Below are 23,475 nucleotides of genomic sequence, written 5' to 3'. Positions count from 1 at the left end.
AATAATCCACTCAGAGTGAGGGAGAAAGAGGAACGACCTGTCTGAGAGTGATGACCAAAGTGCCTCCACTCCTCCAGAACTGAAATAGGATACAAGGACATGCCGTGCAGATAAATCTCTTTCTTGTTCTCTACCTGAATGGAGGGGGACAAGGGAAAGCACACTCGACTTTGTCACATTGATATTTAGACCTGAAAGAAGCCAGCTGCTAAATTAAAAAGTTCCTTCAAGTCCTGTCTAACAGAAGCCATGAGAGTAAGATCAGAGATGAATGCCAAAGAATTAACAGTGCTGTCAAGGGAGTAGCCAATGCAACGAAAAAAAAAGAAGTTGAGGGCCTCCTTGGCTACATCACTCCAAAGTGCAGAAGCTTTCCGTACGCATGTTTTTCGAAGTAAATGTCCGAAGAAGAAGAACATATGCACGGAAAGCTGGTGGACCTCTTGCACACAGCGCTAGAAGTATAACTTCAAGAAGAAGGTCTTCTGGAAGTCCGAGGGAGTCATAAAGGGAGGCCAAAGTTGGCTTCTGGATTCAGAGAGAAGAGGAAAAGAATGAAAATATTCCCAGCACAGCCATTCGCAGGGATGAAGGCTCCATCTAATATCAGTTGGATGTATGACTAAGACGTATAGCTAAGACCTTATGAAAAATGACGTAGAACATAAGCAACGGACAGTTATGAGGGTGCCGATGGTATACATTTGGTAAATAGTACGAGATCAATTAGCTCTTGCAAGATAAGCAGTGGGACCCGTTGAAGCTCATTAACAGTAAAGCCGTAAAAATCTGAAGTTCTTTCCGTGTGCAATTGACAGTATACAGACATGCGGTTGGATCCGAGAAAGTGTTCTTAATAGTGGAAGTAGAAAGACGAAAGTGTTTCAAGGTGCAGTCTTACTCGTCGAAATTTAGCACGTGTTTCGAATGGCACATCTTTAACAAGGTGTTGTGTGGAAAACGATTGCGAATCCATCCAGAATGGCTGCATGGTCTCCTTTCTTTGGCACCCTTTGCCTTTCTTCGAAATGTTCAACACGTTTGCGAGTTCAAAGGTTAAACACGATGATTTTCGAGCATTCATTTCGGTAAATCTAATAAATTATTGTAAATCTAAGAAATTATCTGCAACACATTTTCTTCGTTCTCTTTCCAAAGTGTTTGTTTATTCTAAATTCTACTGCAGATCGACAGACAGAAATTCATCAGTGAGTGTCTGCAGCAGCATAACATTCTACGCGCCAAACATCGCTGCGATCCTTTGATTCCCTGTCCTGAGGTAAGCTTTTCACATGTACTTCATTTATTATATATATATATATTTTTTTTTTTTTCGAAGTCTGAAAGTTCTTTCCACATGCCGTTGACAGTACAGTGGTATGTAGAAACGGGCGCTATGTGTATATACAGAATTCAAACAGGCTCTAGATCGAAAATTAGAGAGCTGGTGAACCAGCTCTCTAATTAGAGATTAATTATTCAAATTAGAGAGAAATTATTCAAAACAAAAAAAAAAAAAAAAACGGCCCCGAAGCTTTCTCAGTACCAATACAAGGAAACAAACACGCTCTGACCAACATCTCCCCCCTCCCTTCAAAGAAAGGTTAAAGTGCGCACATACGGGTGTGTCCATTTATGAGTGCACTCGCTTCCACACCCTAACCGATAGACTAATACACATACATGTAATATATATAAACAATTATCGCAGATGATTCCAAACCACGAAACCACCACCGCCATCTAATATCTTCAGATAAACATAGCACGTGCTTCGAGAAAACCTCACCAGAACAACAACAAAATAAATAAACAAATAACTATAAAAATAAAAAGGGCAATGCAGCAGTGAGAAAAACAGTTATGGGTATTTACCAAAGAGAATGTTCTCAGTATCTTAAAGTGAACAGTAAAGAGGTAATAATAAAGTCTTAACTCTGCATATGTAAATATTCCGTAAGATTAAGATATAAAAGCCGATTGTGATGTATAAAAGTTATTATTATAATCGCTATTGTCAACTCACTGAATATCCATGTTCAAGTTTTTCTGTGTAATTATCATAAGATACCCTTATTAAGTCGTCTTAATTATCAATTTAATTAAATAAATAACTTAATTAGTAGATGAAAAATTACAGTCATTGCAGGAAAAGACGAGACTGTACCAGCACCTCATTGCAGATTCTTGTAAAAGAAAACGTTGAATTGAACTTAAAATGTTCATTGTAAATAATTTTGCAATAAAAATTTAAAAAAATCAGAGAACGCCTTTTATTCCGTTATATGGAGTAGGCGAGGCCGTTTTAGCCCTAATATTTGGAGACTGAGGGGAGAGTTCAATCTCCACCGGTAGCCGGTCACAGTTAGCTGGCCCGAGATTAATTTTTAAGTGGCATCCAGTGAAGAGATTGGCAGACGAGTGCTTCTGTCCTCTGATCCCTAATCCTAACACAATATGTTATTATCTGAATTTGTGTGGGTTCTACAGTCGATTTTCTTGAGTTTACAGGACGAACAAACATGAGTTTCCTAGTTGAAACCCTTCTCCTGTCAAAGATCGACTAAACTCGGGAACTGGTCGAAGAAAGGCTTAGAATAAGTTTTTCTAATCGGCAACTAGAATTGAACTTTGGCCGGCAGGCCGAGGAAAACAGAGATCTCCAATAAGTGATCGATTGGTAATGTTAGAATTGTTCCAACAATTCCTCCATTCATCCTCAGGAGTAAAGTTGTGAGTTTCCAATAAATGTCCCTCAGTCCAAAGGGAGTGCGTGATCTGAGAGAGGGCAAAATAGGAGAGAAGTCCTATTTTGCCCGCTTTCCACTCCATTCGCATTTTCCTAGAATTGAGACTGAACATCCTGAGTAGAGTCGAGCTGCCAATTTGATATTCCATATAATCCTATTAAAATCTTTTCTTCCTGGTTCTGCAATATGCTAAGACCTCCAATTCATCTACCATTGTTCTCAGATCAGTTTTTGTTGAATGGTACAACTTGTAGAGTGGTCCCTTAGGAATTGAACTATTTCATCATCTTCAGTCGCCTTCCACCATCAGCATTTGTTATCTTTCCGTTTATCGAGAAAATGAGGAGGAGCTTTCAGGAGCTGGATCTAATTCGGAGGATGCATAAAGAAATGAATTGTTTCTTTTTAAGTTTTGCGTGATGTGAAGTCTTGAGTTATTTTTATAGGAAAACAGGACATCTTAAAAACCCATTATTTAGCTGTAATACTGCTAAGGTATACAAATTGTTGGGGTTGGAAATTCGAACCAAACAAGGAAACCAACCTGAGAAGCGCATGCGATTAAAAACGCGATGCCCCGTAGTGGCCTCATAGCCTTAGCCGCTTCGGATGTAATTCCAAACGTCCAACCGTATTAAAAGATTCTCAACTAAAGCAGCCAAAAGACTGTTTCCTTCTTTCCTCTCAGGTTTCTAAAACATCAAAAATTTTCAATTGTTTTGTTTGCGTCCCTAAGTTTGTCGCACCATCCATTTGGTTGTGAATCCACTATCAATGCATGGGCTTGATTCTTGCGAATTCATTAAGCTTTCTACTCTTCCTTTTTTTAAAGCTTTTAATTCAAGAAAAAAATTTGCGCTCCGAGTTATTTTGACATTTGTAAATATTATTTACTACAAATTAACAAAAATAAAATAAAATAAATTACAAACTTAAGTATAAAGAGCTAATAAGCTTCATTTCGGCAATGAAAACATTACTTAAATTAAGGGGATATTAAATTCCACATTGTTTTAAAACCGAATAAGAAACTCAAAGATTGGAATCAGAGAGTTTCTTGCCGAAATACGGTTTTAAAACTATGTGGGATTTAATATCCCCTTAATTTAAGTAATAAATTACAAAGTTATTTCTGTAAGCTTTTGCGTCCGTTTTCAATCTCTTGTTTTGTTGATTCAATGTTTATCAACTTTGCAGTAGGACATTCGACAGTACATCGTCATCTAATACGCTCACCTACTCGCTTCATCCACTGATGATGCTCTTTAGATTCTTTCCCCCAGCAAACTCTAACGCAAACACGTGATTTAACTCACTTAAAATATGAAAAAAATCGAATTTTTTCCTCCTGTTTGACTGTAAGGCGATTTTTACCTCTCTCAAATGGATGTCTCGTCGACACTTTTTCCGATCTACGAGCATTCAAGCGTTCCACTGTAATGTGCTCGTTTGCTTCATTCGTGACGGCGATTTCTACTTAAAGCCAAACCCTGAGGTCCCCTGAAACGTCCAGTGTGCCACTTCATGCTTTTGCAATTCGTTTTAACAGAATGAAGTGCAAATTTCGCCTGTGGAAAATGCAGATTAAGATTTCATTTTACTGTCTTTCTATTAGCTGTCCCAGTTTTCTCAAGATTGGGCTGATAAACTCGTTAGTCAAAGGAAAGTTGAACACCATCCGGATCGAAGATACGGGGAATGTCTGTACGTTGGCTGTGGATCAACATTGACTTCAGGTAAGAAAGTCGTAATTTAATAATCCGTATCTTTGACGTGAATCCAAAATAATCACGCTGTGAAAAATAAACCAATAAATAATATATATATATATATATATATATATATATATATAGGATCTGAAAAGTTCTGATAAACATCTAGAACAAAAATGATATGAAAGCAACTTGTGGTTTATCAGTTGCTTTGATATCATTTTGATTCCAGGTGTTTATCAGAACTTTCAACACCCTTTCGCAAGTAGAAGTCAACGGATATCCACCATGAGTAAGGTGCATCGTGCCATGTAATGTGCTTGATCGGTATCAACTGGAGGAATGCGATGCTCCCAAGTCAATGCAACTGGGTCCAGGTGAAATAGCTGCGAGAAGGGAACTGACAGAGTTTAAAAGAGGCGTTGTGATAGAATGTCATTTTGCAGGCCTATCTGTTCGGCAAATTTTGACAAATTGGGTCATCCCAAGTCAGAGATCAGTGATACCATACCCAGGTAGAAGCATAGGGAATCAACGGTAAGTGCCACCCGAAGTGGACGACTCGAAAAGAAAAAAAAAAAACACTCACTGTACATGCACACCGATTGCTATGAAGGATATGTAAAACCGCCATTCGTCGACCACACGTTGAATGTGGAGTTCCAGGCATCGACTGGAGCACGAATCTGCTCATAAACATTCAGAACCGAAGCTCACAACAATGGGTTTCCTTGGTCTGACCACAATGTGCAAGCCCCACATTACCCGAACCAATATGAAACGTTGTCTTCAGTGCTGCAAAGAGTGTGTACATGAGACGTGGAAGCTTTCGAATCTTCCAAATCCCACGTCGCTCCATAATACGGCTTTCCAAGCTGTGTTATGGAGCGACGAATCATGCTGCACCCTGTTCCGAGCAGATGCCCGGTGATACCAGAGTGCGTAACTCCAACTACGAAATTTGGAGGTGGCGGTGTGATGGTATAGCACTCTCCTGTTTTTCCTGGTTTGGCCTCGGACCTTTGTTTGTTGTGCCACGAACACTGAACTCCAAGAGGTATTTGAATATTCTGGACAATGCAATGCTTTCTACTCTTTGCCGTTTCTACGGAACTGTCCATTGTCTCTTTCAGCAAGACATGCACTGTGTCGTAAGTCTACGGCTGTAACAGCGGGTTTGTGGACATGAACTTCATCACACTTGATTGGCATCAAAAGAGCCCTTATCTCAACCCTCTTGAACATTTGTGGGATGAACTGAAGCGTCTGGTGACATCAACAGACGTTCGCCCCACAACAGTCCAGGACCTCATTACCTGCCTACAGGAAGAATGGTCCAAAATTCCCATTGATCACTATCGTCATACACTTGTGGAAAGAATGTCACCGTAGGATTGCTGCAGTCATCACAGTGAAAGGAGGGAGTTCATCTTATTAAGGTGGGCGTCATGGCTGCTTGTTCCCCACACTATGGTGTCTGTTGACTTCTTTCTAAGCAAAACTAAAGATATTCTAAATATTTAAATTAATTAATTTCAAATAATTAAATGAAACAAGCAGAATTATGGTTGGAAAAGAAAGCTATCAAAAAGTCTGAAATATGGAAAGGTGGTTGGATTTATTAAATTGGAAATTGAATATTACACATTGAGTATTATTCCATTTTAATAGAACATGTTCGTGCTTCCCAAAACATATTTTCAGAACACCAATATATTCCATTTTTCAATATCCCATTTCGAAGGTAAAATGAGAAAGAAGGGTGGGAGAGGTTGGCAATGAAAGCAAGAGGAGTGATTTTACGTGATTTCATAAGAAAAAGGGATGTCAGTCAGAATGAATAAAGCTCGTTGTGTGCATTGTAATGCCTAAAGATTCGATGTGCAGAAAAGTTAAAATAATGCTTGTCTCAAACGAGCGACAATATAGGGATGATCAGAGGTTGGTGACAGAGAGCAGATGTGTATCGGTAGTGAAAGATTTAAGAGAAAAGTCAGAGATTATGTATTATGTGACGTGTGTGTGTGTGTGTGTGTGTGTGTGTGTGTGTGTGTGTGTGTGTGTGTGTGTGTGTGTGTGTGTGTGTGTGTGTGTGTGTGCGCGTGCGTGCGTGCGTGCGGTGAGGGGAAGTATAGTAATGTACTTCGCACTATATTTCACACACTTGTATGAAACTAGAAACTTGAGGACAGAAGAGATTGCATGATGGAAAAGAACTGTACAAGGGATTAATTGGATTTGAAAAAAAGAGGGATTTAGCATCTGAAAAAGTTGCTTTTTCTGTGATCAAGGAATGGTTTTGGAAATGGGAGGTTGAGTGGCATGTATTGGAGTAGAGAGAGTAATAATGGTCATGGACACTATAGGACTAATTGAATTACACCGCTTTTTCCATAAACTAATACTAGCATTGTGAGAATAAGGAGAATGAGTCTATAGCTTTCATGGATTGATTCTGCCGTGAGATCAGCGAACAAGATTGACGAAAAATGTTCAGCGTTGGAGCGATTTTCCAGAATTGAACATGGGAAAGAGACAACAATAACAAGGGATCACCCCTGGAAGTGTAAGCAAGGGAACGAAAATACTGTACATTTCTTGCATGAAGGTGTTTGGTGCGTGGGATTCATTTCCTGAAAGGTGGCTGGTGAGCAAAGAAGCAAAGAAGTTTAAGCAAACTACCACAGACTTTTGTGCCAACTGGAGCAGAACCTCCCGCAATGAACTTTTTGCCTTAATGCAAGTTCTGTTATAATAATAATAATAATAATAATAATAATAATAATAATAATAATAAATTTAAAAAAAAGAAAGAAGGATTTATTCTAGCAACTCAAGAACAGACATTACAAACTAATGCAATGAAAGCAAAAATTTTGAACATCAATAATAACAGCAAATGCAGATTATGCGATCAGAAAAATGAGACTGTAGAACATCTAATCAGTGCCTGAAGCAAGATAGCTCAAACTGATTATAAATGCAGCCATGATCAAGTGGCCAAAATAATTCATTTTCATATATGCAAAAAATATATGTCTTTACTACTTCTGATAACTGGTGGCAGCCTAAAATAGATATAGCTGGAAAACGAAACAGCAAAAATTCTCTGGGACTTTAGAATACAAACTATCACAATTATCGAACATCGACAGGTTTGGATTATTGATATCGCAGTACCCAGTGATAATAACATTAACAACAAATAACTGGAAAAAATTATTAAATATAGAGATCTGGCAATCGAAGTTGACCGACTGTGGCTTAAACACGCCAAAGTCATCCCAATAGTTATCGGTGCACTTGGTGAAACTTCAAGCTATCCAACTATTCACAGCAATTAAACATCAACGAAGTGACCCCATATGACCTACAAAAAACAGCATTAATTGGAACAGTCCATATTTTACGACGTTACCTGACGGACGATTCTTAGATTCTTGGGTAGAATCTGAATTGTTCTGTATCACCAGTGAAGTTGTTTAAATCTTGTTTTAACTGTGCATCAATTATGTGAATAAATAATAATAAATATTGTCTCATTCACTAGTGACACCTCAATTCTTTCGGGTTCTCTTCACAGGTGCGGATGTTGCTGATAGGTGGTACGAAGAAATCAAAGATTATACTTTTGGAAAAGAGCCAGAAGATATCAACAGTATTATGAAAACTGGTAAGCAGAACCGACGCTAGGGTCTTTGTCGCCCGCATGCAATTTCTATCTAAGCGCCCCTGTAACGATTCGGGAGTGTGTGGTTCTTTTACGATAATAAAAATTTAAATTATTTTAAATTTATTAAATAAATTTCGACAGAACAGCCACACGTTGGTTCGCTAAATGTAACAAACCGGGAGTGTTGACTAGGCAGGATTCTCAAAAGTTAAAGCAAATTTTGATAAAGCCACTTCACTTTAATCGTTGAATATAATGATGCAGGGATTATAGCCTTCTCACTGACCCGAATCGCTAACAAAATTAAAACGAATTTTAATGAAAGTTAAAATTTATTTGAACTAAAGTTTAAAAATTCTTGCATTTTACAAGTTACTAAATTCTTAGTAACTTGTAAAATTTTTTAATAATTTTTATAAGTGGAACTATCTTTTAGGAAAATAAAAGAAACTCAAGATAGATGAGAAAATAAGAAAAGAATTCAGAAATAATTAGAATATTTAATATAAGTATTCAAAAAATAACATATTTACAGAATAACAGAATATAAATTAAATTACATAAATATACTTGAAATTTTTTTAATTAAAATTTTAGGGTTTTTGATTTCATATTCACAAAATTAGAAATAGTTGTCTTAACGTCTAATTCCGCACATATATCATTTTCAATAGCTATTAATGCCAAAACTAACAAGCTTTTTTTGTGACATACTTGTTCTTAAGTAAGTTTTAATCAATTTCAATTTGGAAAAGGAACGTTCACCGTTCGCTACGGTAATAAATAGGTAAGGTTAATAGTATTCTTAAAGCAATTGAAAAGTTAGGAAAAGATAAATTATTGGACACAATAAAATTAAGAATATCGAAAGGGTTTTGAATATTTAAATTATTCTTCCGAAAAATATCCCGGAAAGCACATAACTCGTCATATAGTTCTATTGCATTTACGTCTTTATTGTCGCCGTCCTTCAAGAGAATCTCTAAATAGTCACAATTTTTTGGTCAATCTTCGTGATTAATTTGTAGGTTTTCGAAAGATTCTAAAGCAAGTGTGATGTTCATATTTTTGTTCATTTTACTCACAGGGTTTATTCTGATAAGTAAATCATGCCAAGTTATAAGAGAGCAAATAAATTTATAGTCCTTCATTTTAGCACATAATGTTTATGCTTAATGCTGAGTTTCTTTATTAAAATTTTCATTATTTAAATTTTCAAAAAGTGCATCATAAATTTCTCCTAGCTGATATCGTAGAGGGCGGATTGCATTAATTTTACTTTCCCATCGCGTTTCTGATGGCTGTTTCTATGTTCAATTTTTTACGATGGCCCAACGTTTGTAAGAGAAAAAAGAAATTGTATATTTCTTGAATAATTGCAAAGAAACTAATTGTATCTGCATTCACTTTGGCTGCATCGTTAATGATTAAATTTAGAGTATAAGCAGCACATGGCACGCAAAAAGCTCGAGGATTTTTGTTCAAAAGCAATGTTTTTTCCTTTTCATATTTGCCCCATTGTCATACCCTTGACTTTGCATGTCTTCAGTGCGAATGTTCCATTTTTCCAGTTGTTCCATTATTGTTGCACATAAACCACGTCCTGTGGAATCTGATATATCTGCAAAACCTAAAAACTTTTCCCTGAACTTGACAATTCCATTGTCACAGGAAACAAAGCGAATAATAATGGTCATTTGTTCTGATTTACTTGCATCAGGTGTGCAGTCTAAAATTATGGAATAATATTTAGATTTTCGAATTGATAATAAAATTGTATCCCTGATTGCGTTACTTAAAGTTCCAATATTTCATTTTGGCTGTCTTTACTCAAATAGCGTACTCTATTGTTTCGTTGTGGGGTCCTTTCAACATGATTTTCCATAACGGGATCAAACTTCGCAAACAATTCGACTTATTAAAAAAATTGCCGTTATTCCTTTTATATAATTTATCAGATAATTCGCGAAAAGCTAAATTTTGGCTACCAAGGAATTTTATAATTTCAATCAAGCGTTCTAAAACACTCGTTTAATGTTTCTTTTCCATTTCATACACGCTTTGAGTCTGGCAATCAATAGTAGTTTTGTTTTTTACATTTTTATCAAGTTCCTTCCATTTTAAGAAACTTTTCATATGAGTTAAACTAGTCTCATGTCTGTACAAAGTTGTACTTACATTTCTCCAATCGTTATAACCGTCTACAAGACTACTTGATTCAGTAGGTGAATCGTTTGTACAAAAAGTTTTGTAACAAAAAAAACGTTTGTTACAAAACGTTTGTTAAAACGTTTGTAACAAAAGCAAAATGCAGAATTTAAAGTTTCGGAATAAATGAGCCATGTTCATGGCACGAGCTCCCGTTTTCCATTTTTCTATTATAATACGTGTCGCCAAATTTATGACCATATGTATCTCTGGGATATATTATATTTTTCTTTTGAACAGGCCCCATTTCAATTAAAACAACTCGTAATTTTTCATCAATATTTCCCCATTCACCTTGTTCTTCTAAATTTACAGAGACTAACAATGTGTTAGTTTCGTGGTCAACTACAACTAAATCTTGTCACTTAAATCATGTCTTGTTGTCTTGTTCAATAGTTGCAATAGATCTTTCACGAAAACTGGATGATGTGCACGGATCGTCAACTCAGATTTCTGATGTATCGAGTTGGTTACAATCTGCATCAGAATATTTTAATATTTTAAGGAATTTATTAAGAGCCCCAGTTTGTTTCTTAATATCTGCTTCTTTTGCAGCATGACGTTTACGATTTTGTACACCGGATAACTTTTTTTTTAAATTTTTGATTCCATTTCTTATTTATATCCCCACATTATTACACAACGCCACACAGAGACAAAATAATAGTCTGCACTGTGCTACTGTTAATAGCCTACTGAGATGCGTATACCATATGACAAGTTAACTAGGAACAAAAGTTTTGTACGAAAATTCGTTTCTGCGCATAAAAACCGTTCACTGTTTCACTTTAGATAGACTGCAGTAGACACAACATTCTGCAGGCAAGCATTTAGCCTGCTCTCGCTGCAAAATTGTCAACAGCCCGCTGATCAAAGAGGCAGCAACATACATTTTTTTAAAAATTTTTATTCAGTGTATCCGGCCTTATTTATTTTAATATTGATCATTCTAAGAATTATTTGTTTTTATGATAAAAATTTTTTCTTAAAAATGAATTTATGAACTGTGCACTGGCAGCAGCACCCCCTTTGTAGCAGCGCCTGCATGTATTGCACCCGCTTCTGCCAGCCCTGCTGATAAGTGTAGAATCAGATTCAGGTCTGAGGAAATGGCAAAAAGGAATTCTATTTATTAAACAAATAATAACCTCTATATTTATTTAGAACTGAAAAAAACAATGAGAATTTCCTTTTTCAAGTAACAGAATGTTGTTGTAGCTCAACTTTCATTTTACTAGCTAATATCAGTACTACTAAGGATGCCAATTGCTCATTTAAACGATTTTGCAGGCTTCGTATGAGAAGCATATGTCTGACTCTCTTGATTCCATTCTAACAAAATAATAAATAAATAAATAATATTTTAAGTAAAATAACCGAAATGAAATAGAATTCATGAATACCTTAACCAGCCACTCCAGAAATACAGACTTGTGTATTTATGTACATTCTTCGATACTTAACTTCAACTTTCATCCTACAGATATCACAAAAGGATTTCCACGTATATATGAAGTATGTGCATCACCCAAACAAATAAATCCCATAGCTTCACAAGTTGTCTTTATGTGAGATGTTGAGGGGGGGGATTTTGAAATTGTATAAGATTGTTAGTTGGAGTCGAATTTTGGTAGTCCAGATGAATTCTGCAGAACTGGCCATTTTGTGTTAGTAGTAGGGTGGTAACTAGTGACAAGATCAAGATCAACATAAGGGATTCGTGACGTCATTGTGTGATAAGATCATTGACGTCATTCTGATGGAGGCATGGCATTACGTCATGAGATTGGAATGTTTGAAATTTTTCTGAGGAACATTTGTGTGGGTGTCGTGCCGTGACGTTTGTTTTGTTTGTGTATGGCATTATGGGTGATGGATAGTGATAAGATAAATTTTGGAATGTCTGGAATTTCGCTCGGGGTACCCCCTTCTGTCAGTGACATCATGTGGTGTGTAGGGTTTGCACATAGTATTGTGGGTGTTATTTAGAGATAAGAATCCTAACGTTATGTGTTTGGAAATTCCTGGGGAACATCTGTCTCTCTGTGATATCACATGGTGTTTTGGTTTGCCTATGGAATTGTGGGTGTGTTTTTGTGATTAGATATCTTGGAATTTTCCCAGGGTGACACATCTGCCATTGTCATCATTTTTGTCTTTGGTTGTCTATATTTGGCTGTGCTAATTTTCAAATACATTTTGGGGTATTTCTTTCCTGTTAAAGGGTGGGAATTCTTACAGAGTCGTGATGGCGGCAGTGATTAGGCTTTTCTGAATAATTTAATTTTATCCTGGTGTCGCACAAACAAACACACACACATTAGACATGAAAAGTCGCTAATGCAACCATGTCGATACTCTAATATGTACCTTATGATTATTTTTATGGAAAAAAAACTATTTAGTAATAGAATTATGCTTACCAAAACATATGAGCAGTGATTATTGAAATGAGAGTTATCAATTGTTATGTTTAAGTTAAAAAAAAAATTAACGTACATTTCTTTACAGAATGGGAACATCTTGATACTCTCTAGGATTTCTGAATATTCCAAATTGTTGATTTTTAACATATATTCACAGCACAGAACACAAACACAAGTCTGAAAATACAGTTGACTTTTTCATTATAGGTTACTGGGGCTAACATATTCACAGCACAAAAATACACAAAACATAGGAGTTGAAAGATATTTCTGTAAATAACCAGAAAAGCTAGTTGACTACTTAATTTACATTACTATTCGATTGGTTCTCTATATTAATTCCTTCCCACAGTTGCTCATGCTATGTTTTCCTAAGTTTGGTGAGAAAGTCTATGCACCGTTTTGTTTAGGGTAAATGTTATTTCCTGCTTCGAATCCAGAGTGCTGTTAGAGTATGGAATTCTGACAAGTGAAATGATTTTTTTTTCCAAATTGATTGGTTATTTTCACTATTTCACTTTTAACATTCAATTTAATTACATATTCTAACAGAAGAACTGAGCAAAATTAATAAATAAATAAAATTGTATGTGAATTTATTTTCCAACACTGTAGATTTCTCATTAAGTCTTATCTTAAAGATATCTCTCTTATCCGATTGCCAAATTGTTGTACGTAGGTGAGAAATCGTGTGTTTAGGTTGGAACTCTTGGTTCCCGTGGGAGATTATTGCTGTAGTAAATTGATGCTTACATTTATTTTTTTTAAACCAAGGTGACTATTAATTTTACCTTCGATTCCATGTGCTCATAACCTCTTTCTATAACTGAAATTTATTAATTTTATTTATTTTTCCTTAGCATTAGTAATTTTAAGTAATGGATATGAGACAAACAAGGTTTCGAACTCTCCGCAGTGTTTTCTTTTAGAAATTCTTTTGCCAGCACAACAAATAAATAGTCATTTCTTATTATTTCAAAAGAATATTATACTTTGTTAATTTCTCTATAACATATACTTTGTTAATTTCTATGTTATCTTTTATTTGATTGTAATATTATTAACAAATTATATTTACTGAATCTAACATACAGAAATTAAATGAAGTGAAAAAGACAGTATTTTTTTTCGTATTCTTCTGATTTAACATTTGCACTGATGTTTTCATAGTGTATGATTTTCCACTAGGATTTACATGTAATTCATGTGATTTGTCTCCATGTGACATTTCAAAACAAGTTGAACTATGGTTTATACATAGTTCAACTATGTAAAACTCATTTCCGTTAGTCCCAATTGACTGTTGACCTTTCAGCCCGACATTTATTTCACAGTAGGGATATTTATATATATATTTTAACGCAATTATTATATTATATATTCTTTCCAATGCAAATAAATAATTATTTATTCTTATTTCAAATGAAAATTACCCTCAGAAAATAAGAAAGAAATAAAGAAAAATTGTAAAGAAAAAAAAATGTTTACCCTCAAATAAATATGATCACAGCAAACAAGAAATTCATCAGCTTTTTCAAAGTTTTTGAAATTCATGCACATATTGTTTTCATCATTTGGTATCATTTAAATGAAGAACAGGTGTGGCTATTAAGTTCGTTAATGTTTTTTGATTTTTCTCTTCCAATGGCAAGTATTTTTGGATATATGCATGTTGATTTACTTGTTATTTTTTTGTCACTTTTCAGGTGAAATATTCTCCACTAAAATTGTGCCTATTAATTTAATACCCATTTCCTTTTGCTTCCAAGAGTTTACACAGTTTCTCCAAGTGGATTTTCAAAAAAAAATTTCTCTGGTTAGTTTGTGGCATGAAATATCCCAAGGGAAAAAATTTTATGGTCTTACTTAAATTTGTATAACACATTAACGCCACCCAATTTGTTCATTTAAATTTACATATTTTATTTGAATGAAATATTATTTACAAATTGTATTTACTGAATCTAACATACAGAAAATAAATAAAGTGAAAAATACAATCTATTTTTTGTTCCTTAATCTTCTTATTGTTAAATTTGCACTGTTGTTCAAAGGTTCTTCCCATGCTTGTGGAATTGCCATCATGTGGTTTTTGACAATGCGACTCTCATCTGAAAGTTAATTTTCATTTGGTGATCGTTGGGAATTTATTACTGTAGTAAAATGAAGGGTTGTATATTTATTTTTTTGAAACCAGTACATACATTTCTGAGCATTATGAAAAGGACTGAATTTTTTATTAAGTTTCCAAAACATTTAAAAGTACATGTGTTATGTTTTCACGTTTTGGGCATTCAATTTCATTTAAATCAAGAAGAGGCCTTTCTATTAAACTCTTTAATGTTTTTTTTCTCTTCTTTTGGTGAGTAATATTGGATATTTGCATGTTGATTCTATCATCCAATTTCTTAGTTTGTCCAGAGATAATGTCCAATTTCCCACTTGAGCTGATGGTTATATTTTATTAACCAAGAATTCTGTTTTTTAACTTTTTCAGATAATTCTTTCCAAATACAAGGTGATTTTGTCAATGTATATCTTACAATAATTCCATCAGAAATACAAATTTCTTTAGAAAATAAATTTGAAGTCTTATTCAAAAGAAATTGTACATCAATTATACCAATGATAACTAAAAATTCGTATTTTCCATCCCCACTGTCGATTTTTCATATTCATTTTCCTTCATTCTTCTTCTTAGATTACTTCATATGGCACCACAAATAAATAGTTATTTATTATAATTATTAATATTAATTCACTGACTATTAGCTCTGATCTTATATTTTATGTTATCTTTCTGTTACAAAATTCTGAACAATTGGAACTTTTCACAAAGAAACTTTCAAAGAATTTTGTGGCTCACCCATTATTTTTAGATTACTGAACACAAAACACCACAACACAATACAGCAGCTGCAGTGGATGATAAGTCCAAAGTCACTTGACTCTATGGTTTTATCTTATACACTGACTGTTCCTTCAAAAATGAACCTTTTGCACAGATGACTCAATGACATGATTTTGCATACTGTTGGATATACTGTTGGTGTGTTTTTTATCTTACTTTGTATGGGGAAAGGTAAAATTGGTATTTGTGTTATCTGGAGAGTACGAATATTTTTTCTATACCAAACTTTAAGAGTTAAAGTCATGTTTTTGAGTTAATTATCTGCTATCTTTCTGTAAAACAATCAAATTCTAGCAGTTTTCACTTTTAATTATGTGAACGAATTGTTTTCAGATAACTCAAACAATGTCAATAGCCAATTTCTAAAATAATCAATTACATGGATATCAGTTTTCAACATTTTTTTTTCTGTTCCTGGCATTAATTTCACAGTAGTGATTTTTTTACAATAATTAAACAGAATGCATTAAGGTATGAAGTTATGGATTTAAATATCAAATTCTAATCAGAATAACTCAGTAAAAATTCACTGTGGAAAAACACAACAACAAAATCACCCATCTTTGTTAATTTCAGTTTACAATTGCATATTTTATTTTGCTGAAATACTATTTAGAAGTATATTCACAGAGAAAAAATTGAAACATGTAATTAACAAAAAATATTTCACAATATTTAGTTTACCCTCTTAATATTTTCCAAATAGTTCAAAGAAGAAAATTTTCGTTACTCATTGTTTCTTGGTTACATTACATCAAAATAGCTGGTCATGCAAAATAGTTTTTAAATCGGATACCATGGTAAGCACAGATCCATAGATTTGATATTGTGTCAGTCTGGAAATGACACCATGCCTCCCTAAACTTTCTGTGTATTCTTCTATCAACAAATATTCACAAACAGTTTTCGTAAAATATTTGTAAATGTCCCAAAATAAAGAATCTTTATCAAATTGGATAAAATCTTCAAAGTCAAATTATCGCTAAATGATTAGCGATACTTTTCTCCATGATACGAACAGCTGGTAATTCTGTTTCCAAAAATAGTAAATGATTATCAATGTCATACATTTTTGTTGAAAATCTCTCAGCTTCTTCACAACTAATAGAGAAAACTTTACTTCCATCAGCTGCTGTATCATCGAGTATTAGTTCCCCAGCATGGTATTTCAGAATATACTCTCAGTGAGGTCCATTTCGTAGTCAACTCTTCTTTGCAAGTAGCCAAGGATATCAGACCACTTCCTGCTTAACTTTTCCCAACTGGTCCTGGATTAATACCACACAATGTACATGTCTTCTAAAATAATAATCGGTTTCCGTCCTTTTAGAGCTATGTGAAGAGTTTTGTCTCATGCTATTTTCTAAAGAAATAAAATTTCGATGACTTTTGTGGCTCACCCATTATTTTACTTTAGTTTACTGGACACAAAACACCACAACACAATATGATATCTGCACTGCCTGTACAAATTTGACGTAACTGCAAAGACACTTGACTCATTTGTTTTTCCTTATAGTACTGTTTACTTGACCCTTCACCCTGACCGTTCCTTCCAAAATGAAACTTTCATGCAGATGATTCACAGATATGTTTCTACATGCTGTTGGATGTGATGTTGATGTGAGATTATCTTACTTTGAGACATCATAGGGCAAATCTTATCTCTGTGGCTCGAAGGGTATTCTATATTATTTGTCCTTATTATGTTAAGTATTTTATCCATAAAAAGTGTTTTGATGTTAGATCATGTGACTAGTTCTCTCACTCATATGTCCGAAATTGTTGGGATGGGGAAAAAATAGCATTAGGTGGTGGAAGTGAAAATGTAGTCAAGAAGGTGACAGAGGTCTTCCCTGCAATGCTTCCTCACCATGCCCCTCCCCCTAACCCCATTATCCCCTTAATCTCCCCCCTCTCCTCCAGAAGATGTCTGCTCAAGCTAGTGGAAATGAGCGAGCTCATCATTTGCAAATATCTTTTAGTGATATCACCTCCAACTGATAAATGAGGAGCCTGCTCATCTCCACTAGGCTGAGCAGACATATTCTGGAGGAGAGAGGGGTGAGAGGTTAGAATTTGGAGTGGGGGAGCATTGCAGGGAAGCGTTTCTTTGTTTTTGCTCTGCATTTATCAGTATCAGTTGGAGGTGACATCGCTAAAAGATATCTGCAAATGATGAACCATCTCTACTAGCTTGAGCAGACATCTTCTGGAGGAGAGGGGGAGAATAGGGGATGATGGCATTAGAGGTGGAGTGGGGTGGTGAGCATTGCAGGGAAGATCTATGTCACCCTCTTGACTACCTTTTCACTTCTGCCACCTAATGCTATTTTTTCCCATCCCAACAATTTCAGGCATATGAGTGAGAGACCTAGTCACATGGTCTAACATCAAAAACACTTTTTGAGGAATGAGGACAAATAATATAGAATACCCTTCGAGCAACAGAGATAAGATTTGCCCTATGATGTCTCAGAGTAAGATAATATCACAGCAACATCATGTAGAAACATGTGCATGAACCATCTGTGTGAAAGTTTCATTTTTGGAAGGAACAGTCAGGGTTAAGGATCTTGTTAATAAAATATAACCATCAGCTCAAGTGGGAAATTGGACATTATCTCTGGACAAACTAAGAAATTGGATGATAGAATCAACATGCAAATATCCAATATTACTCACCAAAAGAAGAGAAAAAAACATTAAAGAGTTTAATAGGAAGGCCTCTTCTTGATTTAAAAGAAATTGGATGCCCAAAATGTGAAAACATAACACATGTACTTTTAAATGTTTTTTGAAACTTAATGAAAAATTCAGTGCTTTTAATAATGCTTAGAAATGAATGTATTGGTTTCAAAAAAATAAATATACAACCCTTCATTTTACTACAGTAATAAATTCCCAATGATCACCAAATGAAAATTAACTTTCAGATGAGAGTCGCATTGTCAAAAACCACATGATGGCAATTCCACAAGCATGGAAAGAACCTTTGAACAACAGTGCAAATTTAACAATAAGAAGATTAAGGAACAAAAAATAGATTGTATTTTTCACTTTATTTATTTTCTGTATGTTAGATTCAGTAATTCAATTTGTAAATAATATTTCATTCAAATAAAATATGTAAATTTAAATGAACAAATTGGGTGTCATTGATGTGTTATACAAATATAAGTAAGAAAATAACATTTTTTTCCCTTGGGATATTTCATGCCACAACTAACCAGAGAAATTTTTTTTTGAAAACCTACTTGGAGAAACTGTGTAAACTCTTGGAAGCAAAAGGAAATGGGTATTAAATTAATAGGCACAATTTTAGTGGAGAATATTTCACCTGAAAAGTGACAAAAAAATAAAAAGTTATTGCAGCATGCAGATAACAAGTGAATCAACATGCATATATCCAAAAATACTTGACATTGGAAGAGAAAAATCAATAAACATTAACGAATTTAATAGCCACACCTGTTCTTCATTTAAATGATACCAAATGATGAAAACAATATGTGCATGAATTTCAAAAACTTTGAAAAAGCTGAATTTCTTGTTTGCTGTGATCATAAATATTTATTTGAGGGTAAACATTTTTTTTTCTTTACAATTTTTCTTTATTTCTTTCTTTCTTTCTGAGGGTAATTTTCATTTGAAATAAGAATAAATAATTATTTATTTGCATTGGAAAGAATATATAATATAATAATTGCGTTAAAATATATATATAAATATCCCTACTGTGAAATAAATGTCGGGCTGAAAGGTCAACAGTCAATTGGGACTAAGGGAAATGAGTTTTACATAGTTGAACTATATATAAACCATAGTTCAACTTGTTTTGAAATGTCACATGGAGACAAATCACATGAATTACATGTAAACCCCAGTGGAAAATCATACAATATGAAAACATCAGCGCATATGTTAAATCAGAAGAATAAGACAAAAAAAATACTGTCTTTTTCACTTCATTTAATTTCTGTATGTTAGATTCAGTAAATATAATTTGTTAATAATATTACAATCAAATAAAAGATAACATAGAAATTAACAAAGTATATGTTATAGAGCTAATATTCTTTTGAAATAATAAGAAATGACTATTTATTTGTTGTGCTGGCAAAAGAATTTCTAAAAGAAAACACTTTGGAGAGTTCGAAACCTTGTTTGTCTCATATTCGTTACTTAAAATTACTAATGCTAAGGAAAAATAAATAAAATAAATAAATTTCAGTTATAGAAAGAGGTTATGAGCACAAGGAATCGAAGGTAAAATTAATAGTCACCTTGGTTTAAAAAAATAAATGCAAGCATCAATTTACTACAGCAATAATCTCCCACGGGAACCAAGAGTTCCACCCTAATCACACGATTTCTCACCTACGTACAACAATTTGGCAATCGGATAAGACAGATGTCTTTAAGATAAGACTTAATGAGAAATCTAGTGTTGGAAAATAAATTCACATACATATTTATTTATTAATTTTGCTCAGTTCTTTTGTTAGAATATGTAATTAAATTGAATGTTAAAAGTGAAATAGTGAAAATAACCAATCAATTTGGAAAAAAAAATCATTTCACTTGTCAGAATTCCATACTCTAACAGCACTCTGGATTCGAAGCAGGAAATAACATTTACCCTAAACAAAACGGCGCATAGACTTTCTCACCAAACTTAGGAAAACATAGCATGAGCAACTGTGGGAAGGAATTAATATAGAGAACCAATCGAATAGTAATGTAAATTAAGTAGTCAACTAGCTTTTCTGGTTATTTACAGAAATATCTTTCAACTCCTATGTTTTGTGTATTTTTTGTGCTGTGAATATGTTAGCCCCAGTAACCTATAATGAAAAAGTCAACTGTATTTTCAGACTTGTGTTTGTGTTCTGTGCTGTGAATATATGTTAAAAATCAACAATTTGGAATATTCAGAAAACCTAGAGAGTATCAAGATGTTCCCATTCTGTAAAGAAATGTACGTTAATTTTTTTTAACTTAAACATAATTGATAACTGTCATTTCAATAATCACTGCTCATATGTTTTGGTAAGCATAATTCTATTACTAGTTTTTTTTCCATAAAAATAATCATAAGGTACATATTAGAGTATCGACATGGATGCATTAGCGACTTTTCATGTCTAATGTGTGTATGTTTGAGGGACACCAGGATAAAATTAAATTATTCAGAAAAGCCTAATCACTGCCGCTATCACGACTCTCTATAAGAATTCCCAACCTTTAACAGGAAAGAAATACCCCAAAATGTATTTGAAAATTAGCACAGCCGAATATAGATAACCAAAGACAAAAATGATGACAATGATGGATGTGTCACCCTGGGAAAATTCCAAGATATCTTATCACAAAAACATCACCCACAATTCCATAGGCAAACCAAAACACCATGTGATATCACAGAGAGACAGTTGTTCCCCAGGAATTTCCAAACACATAACGTTACGATTCTTATCTCTAAATAACACCCACAATACTATATGCAAACCCAACACACCACATGATGTCACTGACAGAAGGGGGTGCCCCCAGCAAAATTCCAAACATTCCAAAATGTATCTTATCACTATCCATCACCCATAATGCCATATGCAAACAAAACAAATGTCACGTCACCCACAGATAGGTTCCTCAATAAAATTTCAAACATTCCAATCTCATGACGTCATGCCACGCCTCCATCACAATGACGTCAATGAGCTCATCACACAACGACGTCACGAATCCTTATCTTATCTTGATTGTGTCACTAGTGGCCTCCCTACTACTTATGTTAGTGCTTTTATCCTAAAAATTCCGAGTTTTGCAAAAATGCTGGCCAAACTATAACTGCATGGTAAGCATTTTTTTAAGCTTCTGACTCCTCACATTGACAGACATGGAAAAACAAATAGATGAAACGATATTTGAGGAAGTATATCGTGAATTCATTAGACTAGGTGAGCTGCTTAATAAGAACTGGCCAGGAAAGGTGAAACTTTACGATACTTTTCCTCCGCAAGCGTCACAGGTGTTGACACCGATAAATGAAGGAAATTCGAAGATAACTTCATCATTCGGTAATTACACTGAAAAAAAAAATTTTATAGATAAATGACGAAAGAGCTCAGGGTGGTTATTAGAGTATGGAGATCGACAGAGACAACAAATGAAGCAGATAAAAAGAGAGAATTTCAGGGTATTCCTTGTGGTAGCAGGATTTAATGAATTATGTTCTTCTGGTGTCTTTGTAGCCCTGTGAATATCGCGTTCTCACCAATAGTGCTACGTCGCTCGAAGAAAGATCATTATAAGTTTCGATGCTAGTCGCTGACTAGAGAAATTTCTGAGCCTTTATTCAACAGTTCCCTAATAACACGGAGTCACTCAGTGAAGGCTTGGAAGATGAAAACTGGCTGTCCACCTGTTTTCAAAAAAGACTACAATAGATTTGCCTATACCTTTTGGGAAATAAAAAGGCATTAGATGATTTATTTTTAATTTTGTTAAATTATTTTTTTAATTTTAATTTTTTTTTATGAAATATGTACTATCCTTTCTACAGAAGGAATCGAGCAGAGCATATTATCAATGAAATAACCACATGCCTTCATTTCAGCTAAGTAAATTGTAGAGGATATGAAAGATCCAACCTTATTTCTATGTAAAGCATAGTTTGGATAGATATAAACAGCTGTTGTTGAAGCTGGCGATACTTTTTGAGAAAACAGACCAGTTTTGATTAATGTAATTTTTTGCTCTTATCATTGTTATTATTATTAGGGACACCTTCAGGGAGTCACAGACTCATCGAGGGAAGCCATACATCACCCACACCAGTTGTCATATCTTCTCGTAAACTCAATCACACTACTTTCACTCACCACCTCCTGTCTCCAAAAGTTATATAGGCCACTAATTATTCCCATTCGCAGATTTGTTTATAATTATAATACTTATCAATATAAATACCAACCAAAACCTGTTTTCAGTAAATCATCTTGTAATAGAGATGGGATCAGAACTGATGCATGGCAAAACTCTGAGTCAATGATGAATGTCAGGTTAACTTACTTGATGTTGTGATGGGTTCCAAATGAAATATTCCATTGTTAATATAAAGTTGGAAAGAGTAATAAGAGTGCAAGATGACTATGACTTTTTTTCAACTCCCCCCCCTCCCACAGATTTCAGTGTATTGGGGTCCCTTGAGAGTTTTACAAAGTAGGTCCTTGTAGCTTACACAGAATGCATTGAACACTTGGTATTATTGCCTTTTTTTTTCAAGCAGACAGAAATCAACTTTAATTAATTTATTAGTGTTTTGTATCAGTTTTAAAAAATGCTGTTTTAACAGGTCACTTTACTCAGATGATATGGAAAAATTCAAAGACTATTGGAATAGGAATAGCAAAGGCACCTTACAGCAGCACAATTGTGGTTGTAGCGAATTACAATCCTCCAGGAAACTTAATTGGAAGTTTTGAGAAAAATGTTCCTCTCCCTACTTAATTCCTTGAGGTGCACATGATTTGGTGATGTGCGGAAAGATTTTAGTGACTAAATTAAGTGAGAAAGGATAAGTGACCCCTACCTGTCTGGAATCAGCAAAATGGATGTAATTTTATTAGTTTGATTTATTTTTGCTGTTTATACAGTTTTTAGAAAATTGATGCTTAATGTACAGAGATATGTGTGTATAAAATGGAATTCGTGTTTAGTTATGTGCATATACATTGTGTTTTGTTAAAGTTATAAACTGAAATTAAGAAATTAAAACTGAGTATTCCAT

General features: G+C 34.2%; 1 protein-coding gene across 1 annotated transcript in view; it reads left to right on the top strand.

The window, feature by feature from the left end:
• The window catches only part of LOC150103694 (Golgi-associated plant pathogenesis-related protein 1-like), a 37,072-nt gene extending 13,877 nt beyond the window's left edge, over window positions 1–23,195 (top strand). The window contains exons 3-6 of the mRNA XM_090397056.1: window positions 1,187–1,279; window positions 4,366–4,486; window positions 8,046–8,135; window positions 23,041–23,195. Coding sequence (XP_090253182.1) covers window positions 1,187–1,279; window positions 4,366–4,486; window positions 8,046–8,135; window positions 23,041–23,195 — 459 coding nt within the window. The remainder of the gene's footprint in view (window positions 1–1,186; window positions 1,280–4,365; window positions 4,487–8,045; window positions 8,136–23,040) is intronic.
• The last annotated feature ends 280 nt before the right edge of the window (window positions 23,196–23,475 follow it).

This window comes from Typopeltis vanoorti, chromosome 8 (genome assembly GCF_054136105.1).
Source record: "Typopeltis vanoorti isolate ZY-2024b chromosome 8, IOZ_Tvanoo_1.0, whole genome shotgun sequence".
NCBI lineage: Eukaryota > Metazoa > Arthropoda > Arachnida > Uropygi > Thelyphonidae > Typopeltis > Typopeltis vanoorti.
The sequence above is the reverse complement of the archived record's forward strand: the minus strand, read 5'-3'. Positions and strand labels throughout refer to the sequence as shown.